A 24,279-nucleotide genomic window follows, 5' to 3' on the forward strand; every position below is an offset into this window, starting at 1 on the left:
AAAGGACTTACTTGCCAAAGCTGGTATTGTAACTGTATCATTCATGAAAAATAATACGTTACAAGTGTTACAAAGTTATTACTCACCTTTGAATTACATCCTGTCATTCTGAAAAGTAATTGCAAAGTTATTACTTACTTTTGCATACAGCCATTCTATAAGTCTTTTACACTGTTTTAATTACCAAAAGAATTGTATTGGTTTTACATAGTGTTTGCCAATTGTGATAGTACTTTACCTTTCTGAAGAATTGCTCTTTGCCTGTGTGTGTAGATATAATAAACTAGTATTTCTATAGAACTCCCAGAGTGTACACGTCTTTCTTTGGGCCATATGTAGGATACATGTTCGGCGTACCTTCCTACAGCCCTCTAGCCCTCCCAAGATAAGCCTGGTTGCTCTGCCACCTACCAGTACCTTGAGTAGTACAGGCCTAGTCTAAGAGTTGGAGTTCTGTATTGCCCAAAGGCTAGTTTTAAAAAGTCCTAAATAGGTGGAATTTAGAAAAACTGTCCTAACATGCAGCATCTGCTAACATGATACAAAGTATAGACACGTGCAACTGTCACAACCAGCGCAGTATCTCATGTGTCCAGATGCCCACTTTCCTAACATTTAATTGGGTGGTCATGATCCTTTTATACTCTGCCCATAACACCCTGTCCACTGAATGTGTGCTCTGATGTGTATAAACGGTACCCAAAATCAATCCCAATTTTACTCACAAAGTAAATGCTAGAACGTGAGATTACTTCTCCAATTAATTTTACCTTGTTTTTAAACAGTTAAAAAGAAAACGGTCATCTGGAAACTGATGAAAATCTGAAATGTCTTTCTTACCGCACAAATAGGCTTAGTTTAACTGCTACGTTGGTATTTGCTTTACCAACTACACATATTTGTTGATCAAATGTTAATATGAACATTTGACAGCTGCCAACAACCGATTTGCAATAAATTAAGTTCCAAACAGTGGCATCTAGGTAAAAAGGAAAACTAAAGGAAGCAGGTAAGAAACACCGACAGTAGGGTTAGAAATCTGGGCACCATAATGGAAACCACCAAGCTTAAATTTGAGGATGAGATGAAAGAAATGGGTTTTCCAAGCAACAATGTCCTCCCATGAAAATCTAAATTCCAAAAATGACCATGATTTAATAACAGTTCCATGCCATTACCTATCTAATAAAGCCTACTTAAAAGAACATACGGGACCAATGGAAGGTCCCACTCCCAACCCCATAAAATGTGACAAAATCAGATGTTGCCTCCTCGCTAACATGGGCATTTATTTCTAAGCATCAACCAGGGAACGGAAGTAATACTGTCCCACCGCCAAGAACTGACAATGTGATCTCTTACCTCGGAATCTGCCTCTAGGTCATCACGGAGCCGATCCAGGGGAGGTTCTGGGGGACTTAAGGACCCCCCATAGGTCCACATTTGTTCAGATCCAGCATGACTTTTCTATTGGAGAATAGGGGAGAAATCTGGACTGTGATGAAAAGGCTCTCAAACTTTGGTGTCAAGACTGACCCCACCACTCTGCTGAACCCCATGCCAGCAGTGGCATTGGGTCAACAAATTGTATTGTATAGTTGGTGGACAGACAACAAACAATTGCGTTTCCAAGTAAAGAAATATTTTATTTTTCTTAAATACAACTGAAAATGTATGGTGCGCTTATGCATGGTATATTTGATGGGAAGACCGTATAATTATCTGTTTACATGAGTTGCCACCAATTGGATTATGAAAATATTCCAGTATTGCCTTCCCAATTAAATGATGGATGCAAGCTATATTGCCAAGGCAGACTTGCGCTCTACTAAAACAATGGCATCGCAGACTTGGTGATCCAGACCTGCTAGAGATCAAATGGAGTGAAAATGAGACTTGGTTAGTGGCAAACAAGAAATATCCTGGCATGGCATAGGCTGTAGCGGAAATCACGGCTGCCACTTACCTGCTGGGGAGTCCATTGTGGAATAGGTTGTGGTTCAAACCAAGGAGTCTTGTTAGAGGCCATGTGGTCAAGGAGGTCAGGATCATGCATGTCATCTACTTCAGCATCATACTCATCAGGACTGGGGCCAGACCGCTGCAATTCATCATCTGAATAAGGACCCAAGCAATTGAAAGAATATGAAGAGAAGGAGAATACAAAGATTCATTGATTGAACTGCTTAATTGCAGCTTAGCTATTAAGGATTGACAATGAAACTACAACGCAAAAAGCAAAAGGAGGCGGTCCTCAGTGTAAGGCATTTTACAGAATCACTAGTTACTTTTAGTTTATCTGAAATGCTGTTCAGTTTTGTATAAACAGTGTTAACGAAACTATAGGAAGAAAAATCGCTAACTTATTAGGCTTCTTACAATAGTGTCTACATCTTCCCATTGTCAAGGTGGCAATGGATATTTTAATGTTAGCTGTAAGGTTAGGGGTCAAGGAGGTGTTGGGGGAAAGACTAGAAAAGAAGAAGAAAAGAGCGGGGCCTACCCCTGTAATGACGAAGTGAATGTTACCCCTGGTAACGTTTATTCGACTGGATTTTACTCCCACTTCCTCATCTTTGATATCTCCAATATTCAGCTTCTGAATTTATTTGTTTTTTGTTTAGACAGAGGGCACTGTGCATCGACGCAGTTGACTCGATGGGCCTCTGTCTTTGAGAATTAGGTAATTGCGGGCATATATAGCAGGTGCAACACCCATTGGCTTCAGTTTGGTTTATTTTGTGTCATTCTCCAGTAGTACTACCCGCTCCAACGCAGATTTGATCATACTAGGCTCTGAAGGAGCAAAAACTAATAGCAAGGGGAAATCTACTGAGGGGTAGGTTGGGAGGGCCATGAGGAATTTGTGGGAGGAACATCCATTCGCAAGAACGTTATCAGGGGCAAGTAACTTCGATTGGATTGGGTCCTCCCACGTATTCCTCATCTTTGATAGACTCCCAAAAAAGTGTTTGTTTTGGTGGAGGGAGTACGAATGTTGCCATCCATGTTTTCCATGAACAGAATGAGGATAGCTTTTCCAAAGCTTCCATCCTGACTTAAGGTAGAATCAAGGCAGTAATGCTTAGTGAAAGTGTGTATTGTAGACCAAATGTTTTTTAAAAAGGAACACCTCTTTGCAGAGCAGAAGTAGCAGCCATGCCCCTAGTGGAATGGGCTCTCAAACCTTCTGGGGGATCCTTGCCTGCCAGCCTCTAGCATTCGGAAATAGCTAGAATAATCCATCTGGATAAGGTTGGTTTTGTTATAGCCTATCCTACTCTATGACCCATATAACCTATGAATGGTTGGCCATCAAGATGAGGTTTTGAGAAACTTGAAATGTAGAAGCTCAGAGCCTTCATGGATCGAGCCCGTGCAACCTCTCACATTCCTTGCCAGGATGAGGTGGAGGATAGAAAGTGGGTAAAACAATCTTTTGTCCTAAATGAAAGTCGTTAGGTAGAAATGAAGGTTTGACACCAGGATGACCTTGTCCTTATGAAATACCATAAACAGTGGCTTAGAGGATAGTGCCTGCAACTCACTCACTCACTCTACAGGCTGATTTTCATGCTACCAACAACACTGGCGTAACAGGGGCCCCTGCAGCCCCCACGGTGCGGGGGGCCCCGCTAGCACATGTGTGGGGGGGGCCCCCCTGGAGAAAAAAAAAAGATTTTTTTTTTCTTTTTCAATTTACTCTGCATTTATAAAGAAATGATTTCTGTAACAGAAATTGTTTCTTTATGAAGGCAGTTACTACAAAAAAGAAATGTTCTTTTTGAAGTCCGAGGGCTCCGCCCACCCATGGCATGGCTGACCCTAGGCTGGAGGCCTCCATGTCATGGGGTGGAGGGAGCCATATGACTTAAAAAATAAATAGTTTATTTTTGAAGTCACTCTGCCTTCCCAAAGAAATTATTGCAGTTATGGTTCGGTCCTTAACGGAAATAATTTCTTTATGAAGTGCCCAACTTCCCGGGAAGACAGGCATTTTACAAGCCCGCGGTCCGGGAAGTCAGGCCCCGGCAAATGGTAAATCCCCATTTCCACTGGACTCTATGGGGTCCACCGAAGCTCCGGCACCGTTAATAATGGTGCCGGTGCTTCCATGAAAACTCTGAGGGTGGGTGTCATTCCGCCTGGCAGGTCTGGTCTAACCTGCCGGGTGGGATAGCAACCACCCGCAGAGCTGTAATATGCCGATCAGGAAACAACGGTGCCGATAAGATTACCGGCACCGTTGTTTCCTGACCGGCATAGTTGTAATGAGGCCCAATTTTTTGGGAAGTATTAGGGCTCCCCTCAACCCCATTGCGTGCGTGTGTGCGTGGTGAAAGGCTGCACAATTAAATGTATAGGTGGCTGCCTGTGTGAGTGTATGGTGAAAGGGTGCACACTTAAATATATGGATGGCTGGGTGCGCGTGTGTGTATATGGTGAATGGTGTGTGTGCTTGCGTTCAGGGGCGCAAGAAATCTACATTTCGGGGGGCTAACCCTTCAAATGTTGGGAGAGGCGCTAACTTCATGGGCGGTGAGGGAGGGGCAAACTTATTTGTTTGGGGCATCTAATTTCTTTACGCATTTTAATGAGACTATTCTAGTGCAGCTTCAATGTTACAAGCAGTTAACTCTCTCCTTCAAGTTTGAAAGCACCCACTTATGGACTGCCGTGAGAATGAGCTGTCTCCTGCTGCTTCCCTACCCTTCAAATCACTCCGCTGGCATGCAAGTATTAAACCCACATCACGATTTAAATTACCTAAAAAATTTGGCATTTGAATGCAGGTACTAACAGTGAAATGCTTTATGTTAGTAATTGCTGGGCTCTTGTTAACAGCAAAACCCAGGTGCCATTTAACATCTGTGCCCTGTTCTGTCTGGCAACTGCTGTGAAGGTCGACCTGGTTGAGGAGTCATAGCCCAAAATTTCAGGGGGATGGGGGAGGGAGTGCTCAATCCCAGTCAACTCAATGGTGTTGAACCAATACTTGAGTAATCAAGGCATTAAACGCATTACTCCTAGCCCTATTCTTCCTCGTCTCAGTGTGTATGGGACAGTACTTGTGTAGGAGGCAGTGTGCGCCTTATACACAAGTACTGGGATGAGGTAGAGGTACATGGAGGTAATGCCTGACTTAGCTACCTGTAATCATTATTACTCCTAGTCCCACTTTTCCTCATCCCAGTACTTACCTATGAGGCAAAGAGCCTCATGCGTAAGCTCTGGGACAAGGAAGGGGGACGTGGAGGTAATTCTGGGCCCAGGAGCTGAGTTCGGAGGTTGGGGTAGGGTTGGGAGGGAGAGGGGATATGTGTGTGGTAGGGGGGTGCAGGATTGTGCAACAAATCACAAAGGCTGTCCATGGCCAGGCTAATCAAGCATGATATGTGGTATGAGTGGCTAGAGAGGCATTTTGGTGTAGCCAGTCTAGTTATTCCTCAGTTTGGTATGAAATATTTTTAACTGGGCATTTCTGATAAAGCAGTCCAGCTAAGTTAATTACCTGGCGTGAATTTCCTGGCTAGACTGTCATTTGGGTGCTGCCAGTCTAGCCGCTTCTCACTGTGGCTTTGTATATTTTTCTGGGCATCTGTGATCAAATGATATGATATAAGTCATTTATAACGCGCCTGTACACAAGTGTTTCTAGGCGCAACAAGACAAGGGCGGGAAAATAGAGGGAGGACAAGACAAACAATCTTACTAGGCCTTGTGTCATTCAGATCGTGCAAGTGCAAGAATGAGAAGTGCAAGGGGAAGGCGAGGGGGGAAGTGCAAGGGAGAGTAGAGGGAAAAAAGGGCAGCAATGCTCTGAGTAAGTGCAGCGCGGCTCTGGGTAGTGCAAGGCCAGGAGAACAAGGGACTGTAGGGTTACCGTTACAGCCCCTAAGTGCGTGGTAGGCCCAGAGGCAGTGCAAGGGTGACTGATCAAGAAAGAGTCTGGACTCAGTGAGACTCGGAGGGTAGCCAAGCAACCAGTCGGTACAGCAGACAGGTAGGTCAGTAGGCCAGCAGGGGAGGGAGAGAGGAAAGGTTTGAGCTGCTTCCGGAACTTCAGGTGGTCCAGCTCAATTTTGAGAGGGGCAGGGATGCTATTCCAGAGGGAGGTGCCTGCAGAGGAGAAAGATCTACCACCCACTCTCTTCCTGAAAAAGTGTTTAACTCTCAGAGATTTGTAGGTAACAGAGGAATGGGCTTGAGAAGAAAGATATTTTGGAAGAGAGCGTTGGATGTAGTGTGGGCCTCAGGACCAGAAAGCCTTGTGGACAATGCAAAGGGTAATGAGCTTGATCCTTGCAGCAACTGGGAGCCAGTGGAGAGATTTCAGGGCTGGAGAGATACGATCACTGGGCTTGAGCCCGAGGATACGTCTCGCAGTCCTGTTCTGGATTTATTGCAGAGGGTGGAGAGTAGAGGAAGGCAGATTGAGAAAGAGGCTGTTGCAGTAGTACAGCCTAGAGAGAGCCAAGGCTCTGGAGACAGTGAGCTTCTGGGGGAAAGTGAGAAAGGGAAGAGCACCTATGAAGGGGAGCAGCTGGTAGTGGGACTTCCTGGCAACGTCCGAGATGTGAGGAGAGAACGAGAGAGTGGAGTCAAAGATGACACCAGGTTGTTTGTCTCACAGAATGTCGAAGGAAGAGGGCCCAAGGTGGGCGGCCAGAGTGAGAGGGGGAAAGCGGTGGATGGGATCCCAATGAGAAGGATCTCCGACTAACTGGCATTAAGGCAGAGATCATTGGAGGCACACTAATCCTGAATCGCAGATAGACACTCAGGAATGAGCGAGAGAGGAGTCTGAGGGGAGCCTGAAGGAAAGTGCGTGTGATCCGCATAACATTGAAAGTTAGATCGAAGGTAGAGATCAGGTGGGCCAAAGGGGCCAAGTAGAGGTTGAAAAACCAGGGTGAGAGGATGAAGCAAAGAGAAAGGGACCAAGTTGGACCTGGGAGGGGCTGTCCAAGAGGAAGGAGGTCAGCCACTCAAGGGCCTGATCCGTGATGCCCATGTTCTCATGGAGTCGATTGATCAGGATGGCGTGGTTGACCGTGTCGAAAGCAGAGGAAAGATCAAGGAGGTTGAGGACAGAAGGAATGCTGGAATCAAGGTTAGAGAGCAGATCTTCACAGGTGTTCAGGAGCAGTTTCCGTGACTCTGGCAGCTCTGAAGCCAGACTGAAGGTCATGGAGCACAACCAACAGATTCCGTGTGGAGAGTAAGCTGGGAGATAGACAGCTTTTACAATAGTTTGCCCAGGAAAGGGGTGATGGAGATTGGGCAATAGTTTGCCGGCCAGGCAGGATCGGCAGACAGCTTCTTGAGGAGTGGATGCACTAGGGAGTGCTTAAGGGGAGAGAGGAACGTGCATTAAAACATTTATATCGTTCTGCTAGTGGAGTTTGTGGCATATACCTTCAACAGCACATTCGTGGGTATTGTGCAAGCGTGATGATCTATGGTGACCCAGAGGGTGGCGCGACCAGTGATTTGTTGCTGAGTTGGGGGGCCCCCTCAGCATGGCTCGCAGGGGGGCCCCCACATTTTGTGTTACGCCACTGACCAACAAGATGGTCTTGAACATTAGTAAAATTAAGTGACATGAATGGAGTGGTTCAAACGGTGCACACAAGAAATTTTAACACCAGATTAAGTTCCCAAATGGGACCCTGAAAGAGAGCTGGAGGGAACACATTAGTGAGTTCCTTTCAAAACTTATCACCAAAGGTATGGTATGATATGGCATTTATAACGTGCCTATACACAAGTGTTTCAAGATGCAACAAGACAAGGATGGGAACCTGAGGGAGGACAAAAACAACTCTCTTACTAGGCCTTGTGACATTCAGATCGCGCAAGAGCAGGGTGAGGTGAAAAGTGCCACGGGTGTGCGGGGACTAGAGAAGTCAGAGACAAAGGAAACCGCAGAGTGAATGTAGTTTCATCAGACGAGCAATTGAAGATGGAAAGCGTCGCCAAATAACCTTTAATGGTCCCCCAGATTGGCCAAGTACAGCAGAAGAACAAGTTAATTTCTTACCTGGTAACGTTCTTTCGATAGGTTGGTCCGACGACGTATTCCATATCTATGACAGGTAATGTCCACAGCTGTGCTGCTTCGGAAAATCTTTGGCGTCTGCGTCCTGCGTTGATGAGCCGTCCCCGAGGACCTCCTCCGACGGCCGACGTCACCCGATGTGATAAGTAGGACGCACAACGCCCATAGCCTCAGTTATAGTTTTTTTCCCCATAACGTGTGCCACCAGTTTTCTGCCAGTGAGACACACAAGGCCTTGCAGAACGCAAGCTGAAATCGCAAAAGAAATTCTGCAGCGGGGAAGGCAGGGAGGGAGCGATATGCAATAAGTCGTCGGACCATCCCATCGAAAGAACGTTACCAGGTAAGAAAGTAACTTGTTCTTCGAGGGGATTGGTTCCCCCGACGTATTCCATATCTACGACAGACTCCCAAAGCAGTACCAAGCAAGGAGGTGGGAAAGAATTTAGAATACAATTTAGCATGCCCAATCAAATAGCGGAATAGAGCAACTGCCTTGCCAAAGGCCAGATCTTGCCCCCTGATGGAATCGAGGTAATAGTGACGTACAAAAGTATGTACTGAAGCCCAGGTGGCTGCATCACAGATATGACGAATAGGAACTCCCCTCTGCAGGGCAGTAGACACAGCCACTCCTCTTGTAGAATGGGCCCGCAAGCGAGCCGGAGGGTCCTTACCCGTGAAGCGGTAACACTTGGAGATAGCAAAAATAATCCAACGAGACAAAGTCTGTTTCGTCACAGCTTGTCCCAAACACTTTCCAGCGTAACCAATGAAAAGTTGACCGTCCACTCTGACCCGGGACATGCTCGAGATATAAAAGCTCAACGCCCTCCTAGGATCAAGCCTATGGAGCTTCTCTTCCTTACCAGGATGTGGAGGAGGATAGAAAGCCGGAAGAAAAACCTTCTGGCTCAAATGAAATTCCGAAACCACCTTCGGAAGAAAAGAGAAGAAGGACGAACTCTAAGGACAACCCTGTCCTTGTGAAATACAGTGAAGGGTGGCTTAACTGAAAGTGCCTGTAACTCACTCACTCTGCGAGTGGAAGTAACCGCAACTAAAAACACAGTTTTCAGAGTCAACAGCCTCAAAGGGCAGGAATGTAAAGGCTCAAACGGAGCACCCATAAGGAACTTAAGAACAAGGTTCAAAACCCAACCTGGCACCAAAAAAGGTGACGGAGGGAACACATTAGTGAGTCCTTTCAAAAACTGCGAAATTAAAGGAATCTTAAAATAGGAACACTCATCAGACGAGCGCTTAAATACGGACAGTGCCGCCAGGTAACCTTTAATGGTCCCAAATTGCAAGCCCCTGTGGGCCAAAGAAAGCAAAATAGACAAAACCATAGGAATGTCACATTCAAAAGGATCCACATTCTGAACTCTGCACCAGTCGCAGAACTTTCTCCAACGGCAACGGTACAGAGACTTAGTTGCCGGCTGCCTGGCCGAGAGCAACACCTCCATCACGTCTTCAGGGAGGTCCCAATCCTTATACCTCAATCTTTCAGAAGCCAAGCGTGAAGATTGAGGGATCTGACCTCTGGATGGCGAACCTGACCCCCCTCCCGTGAGAGCAGATCGTCTCGGTAGGGAAGACGATGTGGAGGGCATATAGACAAGTCTAGAAGGTCCGGGTACCACGTCCTACGGGCCCATGCCGGAGCAATGAGGATCATCCAGGAACCGAACCTCCGTAACCTCCGCAACGCTTGCGGGATGACGGGGACTGAAGGAAACGTATACAGCAGTGGGAATGACCACTCCACCACGAACGCGTCTCCTAAGGCTCCTTTTGGAGGAAATTCCCGCGAGCAAAACCTTTCACACTTCCGGTTGACACTGGAGGCGAAGAGATCCACTTGAGGGGTCCCCCAAAGGGCTAAGATCTCCAGGAGAATCTCCTGAGCCAGCTTCCACTCGTGAGAGATCGTGCTCTGCCTGCTCAGAGCGTCTGCCGTCTCGTTGTCGTCTCCGGCTAGATGAACTGTCTAGATCGAAACTTCCTGCTGGATGGCCCAGAACTCGAGCTGCATCACCTCCCTGCACAGCGGAAGTGACCCTGCCCCCCCACTTTTTGTTGAGGTAGTGCATGGCCACCGTGTTGTCCGTCAGAATCAGGACACTCTTCCCGCGCACAGTCGGCAGAAAAGCCTTCAGGGCTAGCCTGATGGCCCTCAGCTCCAACAGATTGATATGGAGTCTGGACTCCGACGGAGACCAACGACCGCTGACTGTCAGCTCATTGGCATGAGCTCCCAATCCTGTGAGGGATGCGTCTGTCACGATCGTCACCTCCGGCCAGGGCAGCCAAAATGGGGCACCCTTCATCAGGTTGCCCTCGACGGCCCACCACAGAAGGTCCCGGGCTACCGAGGGTGGCACCTGAACAGGGTCCGACAGCCTGCCGGAGGACTGAGACCACTGGAGCTTGAGTGCCCACTGCAAAGATCTCATCCGTAGACGAGCCTGTGGCACCAGAAGAATGCAGGATGCCATGAGGCCGAGCAGTCTCAAGAACTCGGACGCTGGGAGAATCTGGGCAAACAAACTTGTGCACCATCTGCTGAATGTGAAGAGCCCTCACCTGAGGAGGAAAACACTGCCCCAGGGACGTGTCGAGCACTGCTCCGGTGTACTGGAGCCGCTGCGTTGGTGTCAAATGGGACTCCTTTAAATTGAGGGAGAAGCCCAGCCTGTGAAGGGAGTGGCAGGTGACGGACAGATGATCCAGGACTTGCTCGGGAGAGCTCCCCATGATCAACCAATTGGTCCTGGTAGGGGTAGACATGAATCCCCCCCCTTTCCTGAGATGCGCTGCCACCACCACCATGAGCTTGGTGAAAACCCTCGGGGAGGAGGTCAATCCGAACGGCAGGACCTGAAACTGAAAGTGCGAGTCGCCAACCGCGAACCTCAGGTACTTCTTGTGCTTGGGATGGATCGGCACATGGAAGTAAGCATCCTTGAGGTCGAGCGACACCAACCAGTCCTGAAGTTGAAGGGCCTGGAGGACTTGAGAAAGAGTCACCATCTTGAACTTGTCCTTCCTGAGGAGTTTGTTCAAACCGCGCAAGTCCATGATGGGTCTCAATCCCCCGTCTTTCTTTGAAGTAAAAAAATAAGGGGAATACCATCCCTTGTTCCTCTCCGCTACAGGCACCAGTTATATGGTGCCTTTCTCCAGCAGGGCTTGAATTTCCTGCGCAAGGAGCGGATCCGGACTCTTCAAAGAGAGGTTCCCTGGTGGATTGTCGTGAGGCCTCTGCTGAAAAGGAAGACAGTAGCCGTGGGTTATGATCTCCAGAACCCACACATCCGAAGTAATGGCTTGCCACTCTACAAGATGCTGTGCCAGCCTTCCCCCAACCGGCGAACCATGGGACCTGGCCTCATGACTGAGTGGTAGCGGCTGCGGCGGTGCCTGAGGGCAAAGAGGCAACTGCCCGAGCAGCCTTGGCACCTCGAGTACCTTTGTTTCCACCTCTGGCACTCTTACGATGGCCCCTTTGACTGCCAGCTCCTCTCGCTTTACTGAAGGACGAGCAATAGCGAAAGGAACCTCCCCTCCATTGCAGTCCCCTAGGACGAAAAGGCGGAGGTTAGCGAACTGCAGCGCCTAACGACTTCGCTGCAGCTTTGGAGGACTGCAACCTCTCAAGGCTCTCGTCAGCCTTGCTGCCAAAAAGGTGTTCACCGTCAAAGGGCATGTTGAGGAGCCGGGACTGCACATCAGGAGCGAACCCAGACTTCTTCAACCACGCAAACCTGCGCATTACGGTGCTCGCCGCCATGGACCGGCTGACACAATCCGCCAAGTCCAAACCCGACTGAACGGCCTCACACACGGAATCCTTGGCATCCTGAACTATAGCAAGGAAACCATCCTGTTCGTCCCCTTCGGGAATATGATCAGCCGCTAATGCAACACAGTGCCACAGATTGTGTGTGAAACGAGACAAGGCACATATGGAGTTGGCCGCCTGAAGCGCCATACCCCCAGAAGAAAACACTTTCTTCGCCCAGCCGTCAAAACGTTTGTCGTCCCTATCCGGAGGGATGGTAGGATACGACGCCTGCTTTGCCGGGGCCGTAGCCGCCTGCACCACCAAACTCTCCGGGGTGGGGTGCCTAGACAAGTAGCAGGGGTCGCTACTGGCTGGACGGTATTTTCGCGACAAAGACTTGCCCACTGCCGGGAGACTCTCCGGAGCAGTCCAAGCCGCCGCCACCCTTGTCTGCAAAGCCATATGAAAAGGCAAAACCGGGTCAGTGGGTGGACCGAGATCAAGGATGTCCGTGAGATCATCCTGAACGAACTCCCCTGGGGGAGCCGACCAACCCAAGTACTCGGTAACCCGAGACATAAGGTGCCGATATGACGAATCGGCATGAGTGCCAGGCTCCGGCCGACAAAACTCCAACTCCGGAGAGGTGTCCAATCCACTGGCATCATGCAGTGACTGCCTCAGGTCATCACACTATGGCCCGAGAGAAGTTCATCCGGATCCGTAACCGGACCCAGACCGCCATCAGAGCCTTCATCACCCGCTGAAATGTACTCCAGGCGGGGAGAGGAAGACCTCTGGGGACCAAAGCAGTGCCGGACCTTAGCCATAGCCTTTTTAGGGGCAAACCCCATGCCACGGGGCCCCTCCGACACCACCGCCTCGAAAGGCGTCAAGTGAGTCGGCGCCGGCGCCGACAGAAAAGGCGTCGACGTCGAGCGAATCGGCATTGACGTCGGCTACAACGCCTCCAGCATCGGCGGCGTCGACACAGTCCTCGAAGCCGGAGCTCCGAGCGTGTCTCTCGACAGCCTGGGCGCCGACAGCGTCGACGACCCCCTCGAAGACGGAACCTCGAGAGTAATCGTCGACTACCTCGGCGCCACAGGCGTCGACGTCCTCTTCGAAGACGGCACAGGATCGCGCGCGTCGAGGACCGGGAATGGCGAGAACGGCTACCCTTGTCCGAGCGGGACCTCTCCCGCGAGCCGTGCCGACCCCCCGAGCCTGAAGGCGTACGGGCGGTGTCTCTCGACCGGTGCCGACCGACCCCACTCGGAGGCGCAGACGGACTGGTGCCCTGCGATTCCAGAATCGCTAACATCTGCTTCCCGAAGGAAGCCCATTCCTCCGGTGTCGCTTGCATGGAGGGATAAGCGACCCGCCGACGGGCGGAGTCCTCGGAAGAGGACGGGGAAGGCGACCTATGCCGGCGCTTCCTGGAATGCCTAGAAGAGGCGGAGGAGTGGCGAGACAGACTCCTGGAAGGAGACCCACCGGACTTCCGACGACGACGCGGAGAGTCACCCCTCGAGTCATCGGTCGAAAGCCCCGCAGACCTCTACTTCCGGGGCTTAGACACCCGACCTACCGACAGTTTCTTCTTGTGTTCACGCAAGGCCTTCGCAGTGAGCGACTGGCAGTAGACACAGTCGTCCGTATCGTGGGCCTCCCCGAGGCACCAGAGGCAGGCGTTGTGCGAGTCTGTGACCGACATCTTGGACCCACAGTCCCCGCAGTTCTTGAAGCCCGGACGCGGGGTCCAAGATGAGAAAGACATCGCCACAAACAAATCCAACAGGTTCAACGAACCGAGAAAGAAAACAGCAACTCCAACGAGTCGAGGCGTACCGAGATTCATGAAGCGAACACGTTTGCGGAAAAAACAGAACTGAGGCTATGGGCGTCGTGCGTCCTACTTATCACATCGGGTGACGTCGGCCGTCGGAGGAGGTCCTCGGGTACGGCACATCGACGCAGGACGCAGACGCCAAAGATTTTCCGAAGCAGCACAGCTGTGGACATTACCTGTCATAGATATGGAATACGTCGGAGGACCCAATCCCCTCGAAAGGATAACACCTCTGGTGTTTTGCAAAGGGTCCACATTCTTGCCCCTGCAACAGCTGCAGAATTTGTTCCAACAGCAGCGGTACAAACACTGGCCGAAAGCAAAATCTCCTTTAGGTCATCCGGGAGGTCCTAATACTTGTACCTGAGCCTCTCAGAAACCATGCATGAACGCAGAGTGTCTTGAGCTCTGGATGGAGACCCGAACCTCCTCTCGTGAGAGAAGGTCCTCTCTTTGTGGAAGACTTATTGGAGGGCAGATGGACATGGCCACAAGGTCCGGGTACCAAGTCGTCCTGGCCCAATCCAGAGTAATTAGGATCATGGATTTCCCGAACGTTCTTAACCTTCTGATCACGTGAGGAATAGCAGGGACTAAAAGGAACATACAGGAGTGTAAACTCCCAGTCCACTATGAACGTGTCTCCTAAAGCTCCTCTAGGAGGAAATTCCCTGGAGCAAAAAACAGTTTGCACTTCCGGTTGACATGGGTCACAAACAGATCCACTTGAGGGGTTCCCCAAACGGTGAAGATCTCTTGAAGGACTTCCTGAGCTAGTTTACACTCATGGAAGACTGCTCTGCCTGCTCAGAGCACCCGCCGCGGTGTTCTTCTCTCCAGCTACCTGAACTGCTGATCAAGAGATTCCGTCTTTAATTGCCAAGAAGCACAGCTGCATTGCCTCTCTGCACAGTGGCAGTGACCACTACACCAACTCTCTTGTTGAGGTAGTACATGGCTACTGTGTTGTACGTCATTATCAGGACATTCCTTCCCCGTACAGAGGGCAGAAAAGCCTTCAGACCAAGTCTGATTGCCCTCAGCTCCAAAAGATTGAAGTGTAGTTTGGATTCCGATGGAGACCAACGACCGCTGATTGTCAGATCAATGGCGTGGGCTCCCCAGCCCGTGAGTGAGGCGTCCGTCACTACTGTTATCTCCGGCCATGGTTGCCAAAAAGGGTTCTCCCTTCAGAATATTGTCCTAGCAGGTCCAACACAGAAGATCTTCTGTGACCCTGCTTGGAACCTGAAGTAGGTCCGACAAGTTGTCAGAGAACTGAGACCATTGTGTCCTGAGAGCCCATTGAAGGGATCTCATTCTCATGCAAGCCTCTAGCACCAAGAAAATGAAGGATGCCATGAGGCCGAGCGACATCAGAAAGTTGAAGGCCGGGAGACGCTGGACACTCCACTTGGAGACCATCTGCAGAATGTCTTGAACCATCACCTGGGGTAGCAAGCTCTTTCCCAAGGATGTATCCAGTACAGCCCCGATGAATGGGAGATTTTGGGATGGTGTCCTGTGAGATTTCTTGGAATTGATGGAGAAGCCCAATCTGTGGAGGAAATCAGGTGACGTTGAGATGCCCAAGGACTTGTTCGGGAGAATGCACACTGATCAGCTAATTGCCCAGATAGGGGTAGACGTTAATCCCCCTCTTTCCTGAGACTCGCTGCCACCACCGCCATTAGTTTGGTGAACACCCTCGGGCGAAGGTTAGCCCGAATGGCAGAACTCGACACTGATAATGAGAACGCCAACTGCGAACCTCAGGTACTTTCTGTGCTTGAGAAGGATGGAACATGAAAATAAGCATCCTGAAGGTCCAATGACACCATCCAATCCTGGAGTTGAAGTATGAGAAATGTAAGCAAGGCATGCTATCAAAAATAGACAGACACAAGTGATCAGAGTTCATTAAACTTTATAGGTAGGGTGGAAAAACACCTAACCTAAATCTAAGATGGGAGCAAGCTATGACCATCAAATCAAAATAATGCAGTCCTAGTGGCGTCTTGTCAAATAAAATGGCCTATACTAAGAAAAACCTATTGCCAATCCTTATGCTAAATACTAAATATCTTAAACAGTTCACATTGGATAACCATCTGCCGGGTTCACTCTTGTCACGCTATTCTTTCCACTTTCTTACGATGTGGGATTTACTTCCCTTAGCTTTACAATCATATGCCGGTAAAAGACTTTCAACTGTACAGAGGATTTTACTAGACCCCCCCCTATTACCACTTTGACCCTCTTCTCGCCTGTCCGAAGGCCTTCTGTTAACAGTACTTTCAACAATCGGGTAACAGCCTAGAGTTTCTCAAGAGAGCACCCACGTGGTGCCTGGCTCATCTGCAGCTGGCTTGCCCCTTTCACATTAACAGTTCTTTGTACTTTCTGCAATCAGCCATTTGCTACTTTTGTTCAACACAGTTCGGTTTCTTGATCGGTTCTCCCCTCGACTCGCTGGCTGTGATGAACCGTTTGGCTTTCTTCGTATCGGGAGTCAAGGCCAGTACCACGGTAGCAGGCCTCTCCCTCTGTCCTGCTTCTCAGCGTAGACACGCTTGGTGTACCGTTTACATCTGCCGCAATACACTTGGGCTACTGTTCGGGGTCTTAGGATTACCTCTGCGGAGGTTTCACAGGCCTGGGTGGTCAAGGGCAAGGTCATTTTATGGGTCTTGCAGCTTTTCTCCTCTTGAACTGCCATGTCTGGATAGCCGTATCGTTGTGCGGTCTGCCTTGCTTGCATTGTGCTCTTGTGCTCCACCTTTTATCCCTGTGAGGGAAAGGGCCATCAGGCGTGATTCTGGTCAATTGCTTGACACTAGTGTTGGGACATATCAGGTAAACAGCTCTGGTGTTTGTCCGTCGTCTATTGCGGTGTGCAAAAGTGCATGTCAGAAAAGGGTGCAGTTGGGGTGGAGGGTCGAGTGTTTGAATATCCTGCAGGGTAGGATGGGGAAAAGGTGTTATGAGAAGGGGGATACCGCGTCTCACCAGTCTGTGTCCCACATCCACTCCCCGAAGACCACCCCCTTGCCCCATCCAGGTGATCCTCTCTCTCTGGTCCACCCCCAGGAACTGGATCCAAATAGCGATGGCTGTGTCCTGGCCACCTGGATGACATATCCCTGGGGACTAGTCAGGGCGACACCTTCAGTTTCTGACAGAAAGTGTGACCATCTTGAACTTGTCCTTCCTAAGGAACTTGTTCAAGTATCTCAAGTCCAAGATGGGTCTCAGACATCTGTCTTTCTTGGGGATAAGGAAATATGGAGAATACCATCCTATGTTCCTCTCCGATACAGGTACTGGCTCTAAAGCACCTTTCTCTAGCAGGGGAAGAAATGTCCTGCACAAGGAACGGATCTGGAAACTTCAAAGAATGGCTCCCCGGTGGATGGTTCTGAGGTCTCTGAATGAAGGGGAGGCAGTAACCTTGGGCTGTGGTTTTTAGTGCCCACGCATCCGAAGTAATGTCTCGACAATCTTTCAGATGCTGAGCCAGTCTGCCGCCCACTGGGGTGTTGTGACTCAAGACCTCAGAGGTTTTGAGGCGGATGAAGCAGTGGCTGTTGGTAAAGATGCCGCTGCTTGAGCAGGCTTTGCACATTTTGCTAGTCCACCACGAGGGAATCTTCTTGGACCTCTATGACCAGCCATTCCTCTGGCTCTTCCAACTGAGGAGTAGTAACAAAAGGATCTATCCCTCCAAGGAGTTCCACTGGAGTGAAAAGGCAGAGGCGTCTAATAACGGCAGCCAAAGACTTACCTATCGCCTGGTGGTGTGCAGCTTCTCAAGGCTTTCGTCTGCCTTGCTGGCAAAAAGATGAGGCCCATCAAAAGGCAGGTTAAGGAGTCTAGACTGCATGTCAGGTGCAAATCCAGACTTCCTTAACCACGCAAGTCTGCAAATCACGGTGCTTGTCGCCATGGCTCTACTGACTCTGCGAGTCTCTTCAGTTGGGTTTGGATTCTGCTCATGGCCTCCTTGCCATCCTTTACAATGGCCAAGAAACCGTCTCTTTCCTCCCCTTCGGGAATATGCTCAGCTGCAATAGAAATGCAGTCCCATAGAGTGTATGTGAAATTTGCCAAGGCACATGTTGGCTGATTTAAGAGCCATGCTCCCAGCATAAGACATGCATTACTTACCGTCATAGCATTTCTGATGATTGTATCTGCTTAGATTCACATGCTGTGCATATGGTCCGACATCCAGTGGTAACCGCGGAGTATTGCATCTGGTCTTTCAGGGACCGAAAGGGGACGTCGGCATAGGAGTGTCTGTAACACCATCCCTATTGTGACGTGTGGTGTACCCAAAATCCCTCACGCGCCGAGGTCCCTCCGATTGTATTTTTTCTGCCATGAGGGAGCCCAAGGCTATAGTGAGCGAGTACATAAAGCGAGAAAGTAGTAAGACGTCCATGTTACTTCCACCCCGAGCGGGTAGGTAGGGAGGGCGCATGTGAATCTAAGCAGAGACAATCATCAGAAATTCTATTACGGTAAGTAATGCATGTCTTCTGATGCTTGTTAATCTGCTTAGAATCACATGCTGTGCATAGACTAGCGAGCAGTACCTGGAGTTGGAGGTGGGTTGTGAGAAGGAACAGTACAAAAAAGATGTCTTAGTACTGCTTGTCCAACCTGAGAATCAGACCTAGAATGAGTGTCTAGGCAATAGTGTTTTGTAAAGGTGTGTACAGAACTCCAGGTTGCCGCTTTGCAAATGGACTCAAGAGGAACATTTGCAATGAAAGCCATGTATGCCCCAGTGCCTCAAGTAGAATGTGCTCTAGTCTTGAAGGGCAGTTCTCTCTTAGCAAGAGAGAAACATAGTGTGATGCATTTGACAGTCCACCTTGAGATGGCTGATTTAGAGACAGGATACCCTTCTCTACCAGCTGCCACTGAAACGAAGAATTGTTTAGTCTTCTTGAGTGGTTTAGTTCTTTCCAGGTAAAACATGACTGCCCTGCGCACGTCTAGTGTATGAAGGCTTCTTTCGGCCATGTTATTAGGGTTTTGGAAGAAGTAGTTCGAATGATTGGTTCACATGGAACTTTGAGATGAAATTAGGCACAAACCTGGGATGTGTGCGCAGAACTACCTTATCTTTGTGGACTGTAACAAAGGGGTCTAGAATAGAAAGAGCATGCAGTTCGCCAACCTTCCTGATAGAAGTGATAGCCACTAGGAAGGCCATCTTATAAGTCAGGTCTTTCAGACTTGCTTGATGCATAGGCTCAAAGGGAGCTCCCATGAGTCAGGTCAAAACCACATTCAGATCCCATCCAGGGGCTCGGTGAGAGATGGGAGGATAAAACCTCTTAACCCCTTCCATAAAGGCTTTAATCACCGGTATTTTCCACCACAATACCTTTTGTTGTGATGTGGTGTAGGCTGACAGAGCAGCCAGATGACCCTTTAGGGAATTGAACACTAACCCAGTGTCCAACAGCAGGGTTAGGCACAGCACAATGTGTGTGGGTGAGCAATCGATGGGATTGACGCCCTTGGAATTGCACCAGATGACAAAAAGTTTCCATTTGCTGGCATAGCAATAACGTGTATTAGGTTTTCACGCTTCCCTGAGTATGTTCATGCACCTCTGAGGGAGTTGTAGGTGTCCAAACTCCAGGCTGCCAAGTTCAGAGTTTGTGGGCATGGGCGTAAAGTCTCCCCCCCCCCCTGTCCTGAGACAACATGTTGTACGGGCAGGGAAGCTTGACTGGTGGGTGTTAGGCAGAAACCTGTGCAGTTCCCTTAGGGACCACTGCAAAATATTTAAAACTACAGGTGTTAGCAGTAAACCCACTTGGTAGCAGTCTGTACCACCCAGATTTACCTGGTAGCTGTGGCTGAGCAGTCAGACGTCCCTCAAGAAGAGTTAGGCAGTATGCTAAGTACACTCAATAGGCACTCAGATACAATAATAAAAGCAAACACTGACCAGAGCTTTGGTATCAAAGTATATAATTATTTATTTATAAACATACAGTTGAAACACTCCAGCACTCTTATTGTAAAATATTCTAAACACAGTTACTATTTTGATATATACAACCCTTTTTCCCTTATTAGAAAATCACAGTAAGACACCACTTATTTTCATACAGAGGTGAGCGCTTAACTAGATTGCACTCTACTAAGGTTGTGAAAAAGGGAGGGAAAAAGACAGAATATGCAGGGTTACACCACTCTACGATTCAGGAACACTATTAGCAAGGCAGAGAGCAAAAAGTCACTGGTGAGCCAAAGTCCAAAGGTTGGGCCCACTCTTAGAGAGAGCAGAGCACAAATGCGCCCAAGATCACACAGTTACACTAGGCTTAGAAAGTCTTGCAGAGGGTTCAGAAAAGAGTTTAGAGAGGCTTAGAAAAGTTTAGCCAAGGTGTCCCAGGCTAACCCAGGTTCGAAAGCCGGGGGCTAAATCTACCCCGTACAGTTGGTTGCAAGGGAAGCCAGGCGGGACACAGTACCACCTTAAGTGGGAAGGATCCTCCAGCGGTGGCAGTTGTTCCTGGTAGTGGTTGCAAGTTGCGTCGTCGTCCAGGGGAAGAGAAGATCTCGACGTGGAGGAAAGATGCAGGTCGTTGCACTACCAGGACAGAAACCAGCCGCGGAGTTTTCCGGGAAAAGGTGGTACCTTTATCTCGCGGTCGTGGTAAAACGTGGTATCCCGGTTGCCGGGGTGCTTAGCACGGGCAAGGCGGCCACGAGATACGTCGGGAAAGCGAAAAGACGGTGAAACTGGTTATCCCCACCAGTCAAAGGAAGAAGACTTTCCGGCGGGAGATCTCCTCTGTCGTTGGGAAAAGTGGTGAGACGGTCCAGCAGGGCTCCACCGGTCGTGGTGTCGTGGCAGGGCGGCTCAGCTTCTCCCTCGTCTGATTCTTAGGTCCTGTGGCGACTTCTGAAGTTCCAGTCCCCAAAGACCTGCTTTTATGCAGCAAACCCCCATTCACTCAGCCTAGCTGTCACTCAAACATGCTAAGTGGTGAGCCGGCCGACTCTCCACTTGGGCCAATCAGGACGGAGTGCGACTTGAGTTGCCTAGACAGTTGCCTAAATTCCCCTCCACCCTTCCTAAGTACCCCAGACATAGTGGCACCACATTGGAGGGCTTCTGTGGAGAAGCCCGCCAAAAAGTGGAACAAAGGGCTCGACTTGGGTTGGAGTCACAGAAGAGAACACAAACGCCATTTTAGAATCAAGTTTTGGCAAAAAAATACCAACCGGAGAATTCATATTAATTAAATAAACCGGCGGTATGTTCGAGGCTACCTTAAATAATTAAATAAAGATAGTAGCCTAAAACAATGGGAAATCCCATAGGAAAATATTTGCGGTTGAATATAAAAAGTAGTATTCACTGCCACCAGCCAAAACTCGATCAGGGGGGGACGGAGACGTGCCCCCTCGACTAACAGACCCTAGGGCAATCGAATTGCCCCAGCCAGTACGTCCACAATATGATGGTTTGTACTGGTTCTGTTCAGAATTTAAGACTAGTAAAGTCAATGGTGACTTTACATGCCCTGGGAGACAGTAGTCAGTCCCAGGGTATGGAGTCTATACTGGGGGGTCACTATGACACCCCTGTGTTACTGCACGGAGGGTGCTGTGTAACACATCACAAAAACACATGAAACCCTATGGAGTAAAAGACCCCATAGCCCATTAAACACATCTAGATTCAAAGAAACCCACTCAAATCATGTCCAAGAGTGAGGGTAAAAGAGTCTCACTCTTGGCAGGAGAAATAAATAAACCCCAAAAATCCAAAAAAGCTGCTGGGGGACTCACTAGGTTAGGAAATTCAGCCTAAACAGAATTCTCCCTAACACTCGCCACCCCCCCCCCAGACTAAGGGACAGGAGGATTTAATCCACTCCTGGATGAACCTCATACCTCTAGTCGATGACATACATCCTAGAGAGTCCATCAGCATTTTGATGGTGACACCCTGACCTGTGCTCAATGGTGAAATCAAACCCTTGCAGGCAGATTGACGATCTCAATAGTTTTGGATTTTCTCCCTTCATTTGCATTAACCATTTCAAGGGTTGGTGGTCAGTCTGAATGACAAAAGTAGAACCATGCAGGTATGCCCTAAACTTCTTCAGTGCCCACACAATAGCAAAGCATTCTCTTTCTATTGTTGCCCACCTTGTCTCAGGATCCTTCAGCTTACGGCTGATGAAGCAAATGGGGTGCTCCCTGAGGACTGCACCTATACCTACATTGGAAGCATCAGTTTGTACAATGAAAGTTTGGTGGTAGTCAGGAGCTCTCAATACTGGAGCTTGGCAAAGAGCTTTCTTCAGTTTTTCAAAGGCCTGATTGCATTCCTCATTCCATTTGACCTTCTTAGGGAATTTTGGAGAGGAGATTACATTCAGTGGAGAAGCTATAGTCCCATAGTTCTCAATGAAATTCCTGTAGTACCCAGTGAGGCCTAGGAAGGCTCTCACTTGGGTTCGAGTAGTAGGTGTTGTCCAATTTTGCACAGCTTCAATCTTGCTGAGCAAAGGCCTTATTTCTCCACCTCCTCCCTCATGTCCAAGGTAGACCACCTTACTTTGACCTATCTGGCATTTACTTGCCTTGATAGTCAAATTGGCCTGTCCAAGAGCCTGCAAAACATGTCCTAGGTGGTTTACATGATCCTCCCAGGAGTGGCTGAAGACTGCAATGTCATCCAAGTATGCCATGCAGAAGTCCTCCATCCCAGCTAGAACTTGGTTTACCATCCTTTGGAATGTAGCAGGTGCATTTTTTAATCCAAAAGGCATGACCTTAAACTGGTACAAGCCAACTGGGGTGGAAAATGCAGTTTTCTCCTTGGCATGGTCTGTCAAGGCTATTTGCCAATAGCCTGACGTAAGGTCAAATGTGCTGAGGTACTTGGCTGCACCAAGTTTATCCACCAACTAGACCATGGACTAGTAGAGGGTTCTATTACCCCGAGATCAAGCATCTTCTTGACCTCCCCCTTGATATGGGTTCTCACATTTTCTGACATTCGGTATCCTCTGCTTTTGACTGGCAGACAGTCACCAGTGAGTATGGAACAAGTTACTTACCTGTAACTGTTGTTCTTCAGCATGGGTCTGGCATGGATTCACATGCTCATGAATATTCCCCGTCAGGCTGGGAATCCTCGGTAAAGAAAACATCAGTATCAGTTTCGTTTCTGATCTGTCTTTCCTAGTAGTAACCAATCACTGATCTCTGTGTCATACTGACCACAGCCAATGATTGCCCTCTACCCAAGCCCCACCACTGGCAGCCATCTTCAGATTTGGTAGCACGTGAAGTGGCAGTATGACCAAGTGAAGAGCCGCAGAGGGGTAGGCGGGAGGGTTCGCATGTGAATCCATGCTAGACCCATGCTGGAGAACAACAGTTACAGGTAAGTAACTTGTTCCTTCTCCAGCATGGGGTCTGGCATGGATTCACATGCTCATTAATATAAGATTAAATAGCAGTACACATGCACAACCACGGGAGGTGGTAAAAGGCTCAACATTAAGCAATACAAAAAACTCAACATTAAGCATCTCTTACCTCCTCACCAGGCTCACCTTAAGCGAACAGGTTGCGCAGCACTGATTGGCCGACCCTGGACTCCTCCCTGGAATCCTGATCGACACAGTAGAATCTTGTGAAGGTGTGCGTCGACCTCCACATAGCAGCCCTGCAGATGCCCAGCAGGGGCACACCAGATAAGAACGCCGTAGTAGCAGCGATCGCTCTGGTCGAATGGGCTCTCGGACGGCCTGGCAGCGGTCGGTTAGCCAACCGGTGACATTGCATGATGCAGCCGGAGAGCCATCTGGAAATAGAAGACTTCGAGAGAGCCTTCCCTTGATTCACAGGTCCAAAGTTCACGAACAGCTGTGATGTCCTCCGGAAACTCTTCGTGCGGTCTACGTAGAACTTCAGCGCTCTAGCCACATCCAGCGAGTGCAAAGTCCTCTCGGCCGGCGACGAAGGAGACGGGAAGAAAACAGGTAACACCAAGGGCTCGTTAAGATGGAAGTCCGACGGCACCTTGGGCAAAAAGGAGGTGTGCGACCTAAGCACCACCCTCGAGGCATGGAAAGTCAAGTACGGTGCTTTGCAGGATAGGGCCTGGATCTCTCCCACTCGTCGTGCGGAGGTAATGGCCACCAGGAACGCAGTCTTCCACGACACAAACTTCATAGGTGCGGAGTGTATCGGCTCGAATGGGGGCCCCATGAACCTGGTCAGCACCACGTTAAGATCCCACGCCGGGGCCGGGGCCTTCACCGGCGGGAACGACCGGAACAGTCCTTTCATAAACTCTTTTACCAGTCGATGGGACCACAGGGACGTCCGTCCTGTGGTTCTGGTATATCTGGAGATCGCCGCCAGATGAATCTTAATGGAGGCATGGGCTAGCCCAGCCTTTGCCAGCGATAGACGGTACGGCAGCACTTGAGGGGCCGTAATCCGTAGAGGGTTGATCTTGTGCACGGCACCAGATAGAGAACCTCTTTCACTTATGACCGTAGCATTTGAGAG

At 49.3% G+C, this 24,279-nt stretch overlaps 1 protein-coding gene across 5 annotated transcripts in view; it reads right to left on the reverse strand.

The window, feature by feature from the left end:
• Positions 1-24,279, reverse strand: part of CHERP (calcium homeostasis endoplasmic reticulum protein) — a 1,035,077-nt gene that overhangs the window by 589,542 nt on the left and 421,256 nt on the right. For 3 of the 5 annotated variants that reach the window (XM_069649192.1, XM_069649193.1, XM_069649191.1), the window contains exons 9-10: positions 1,967-2,115; positions 1,363-1,467 (exon numbers count right to left, since the gene is read on the reverse strand). In XM_069649192.1, the coding sequence (XP_069505293.1) occupies positions 1,363-1,467; positions 1,967-2,115 (254 nt within the window). The remainder of the gene's footprint in view (positions 1-1,362; positions 1,468-1,966; positions 2,116-24,279) is intronic. The other 2 variants (XM_069649195.1, XM_069649194.1) reach the window with 1 other exon arrangement.

Source organism: Ambystoma mexicanum, chromosome 1p (assembly GCF_040938575.1).
Source record: "Ambystoma mexicanum isolate Mex_15411 chromosome 1p, UKY_AmexF1_1, whole genome shotgun sequence".
NCBI classification, from domain to species: Eukaryota; Metazoa; Chordata; class Amphibia; order Caudata; family Ambystomatidae; genus Ambystoma; species Ambystoma mexicanum.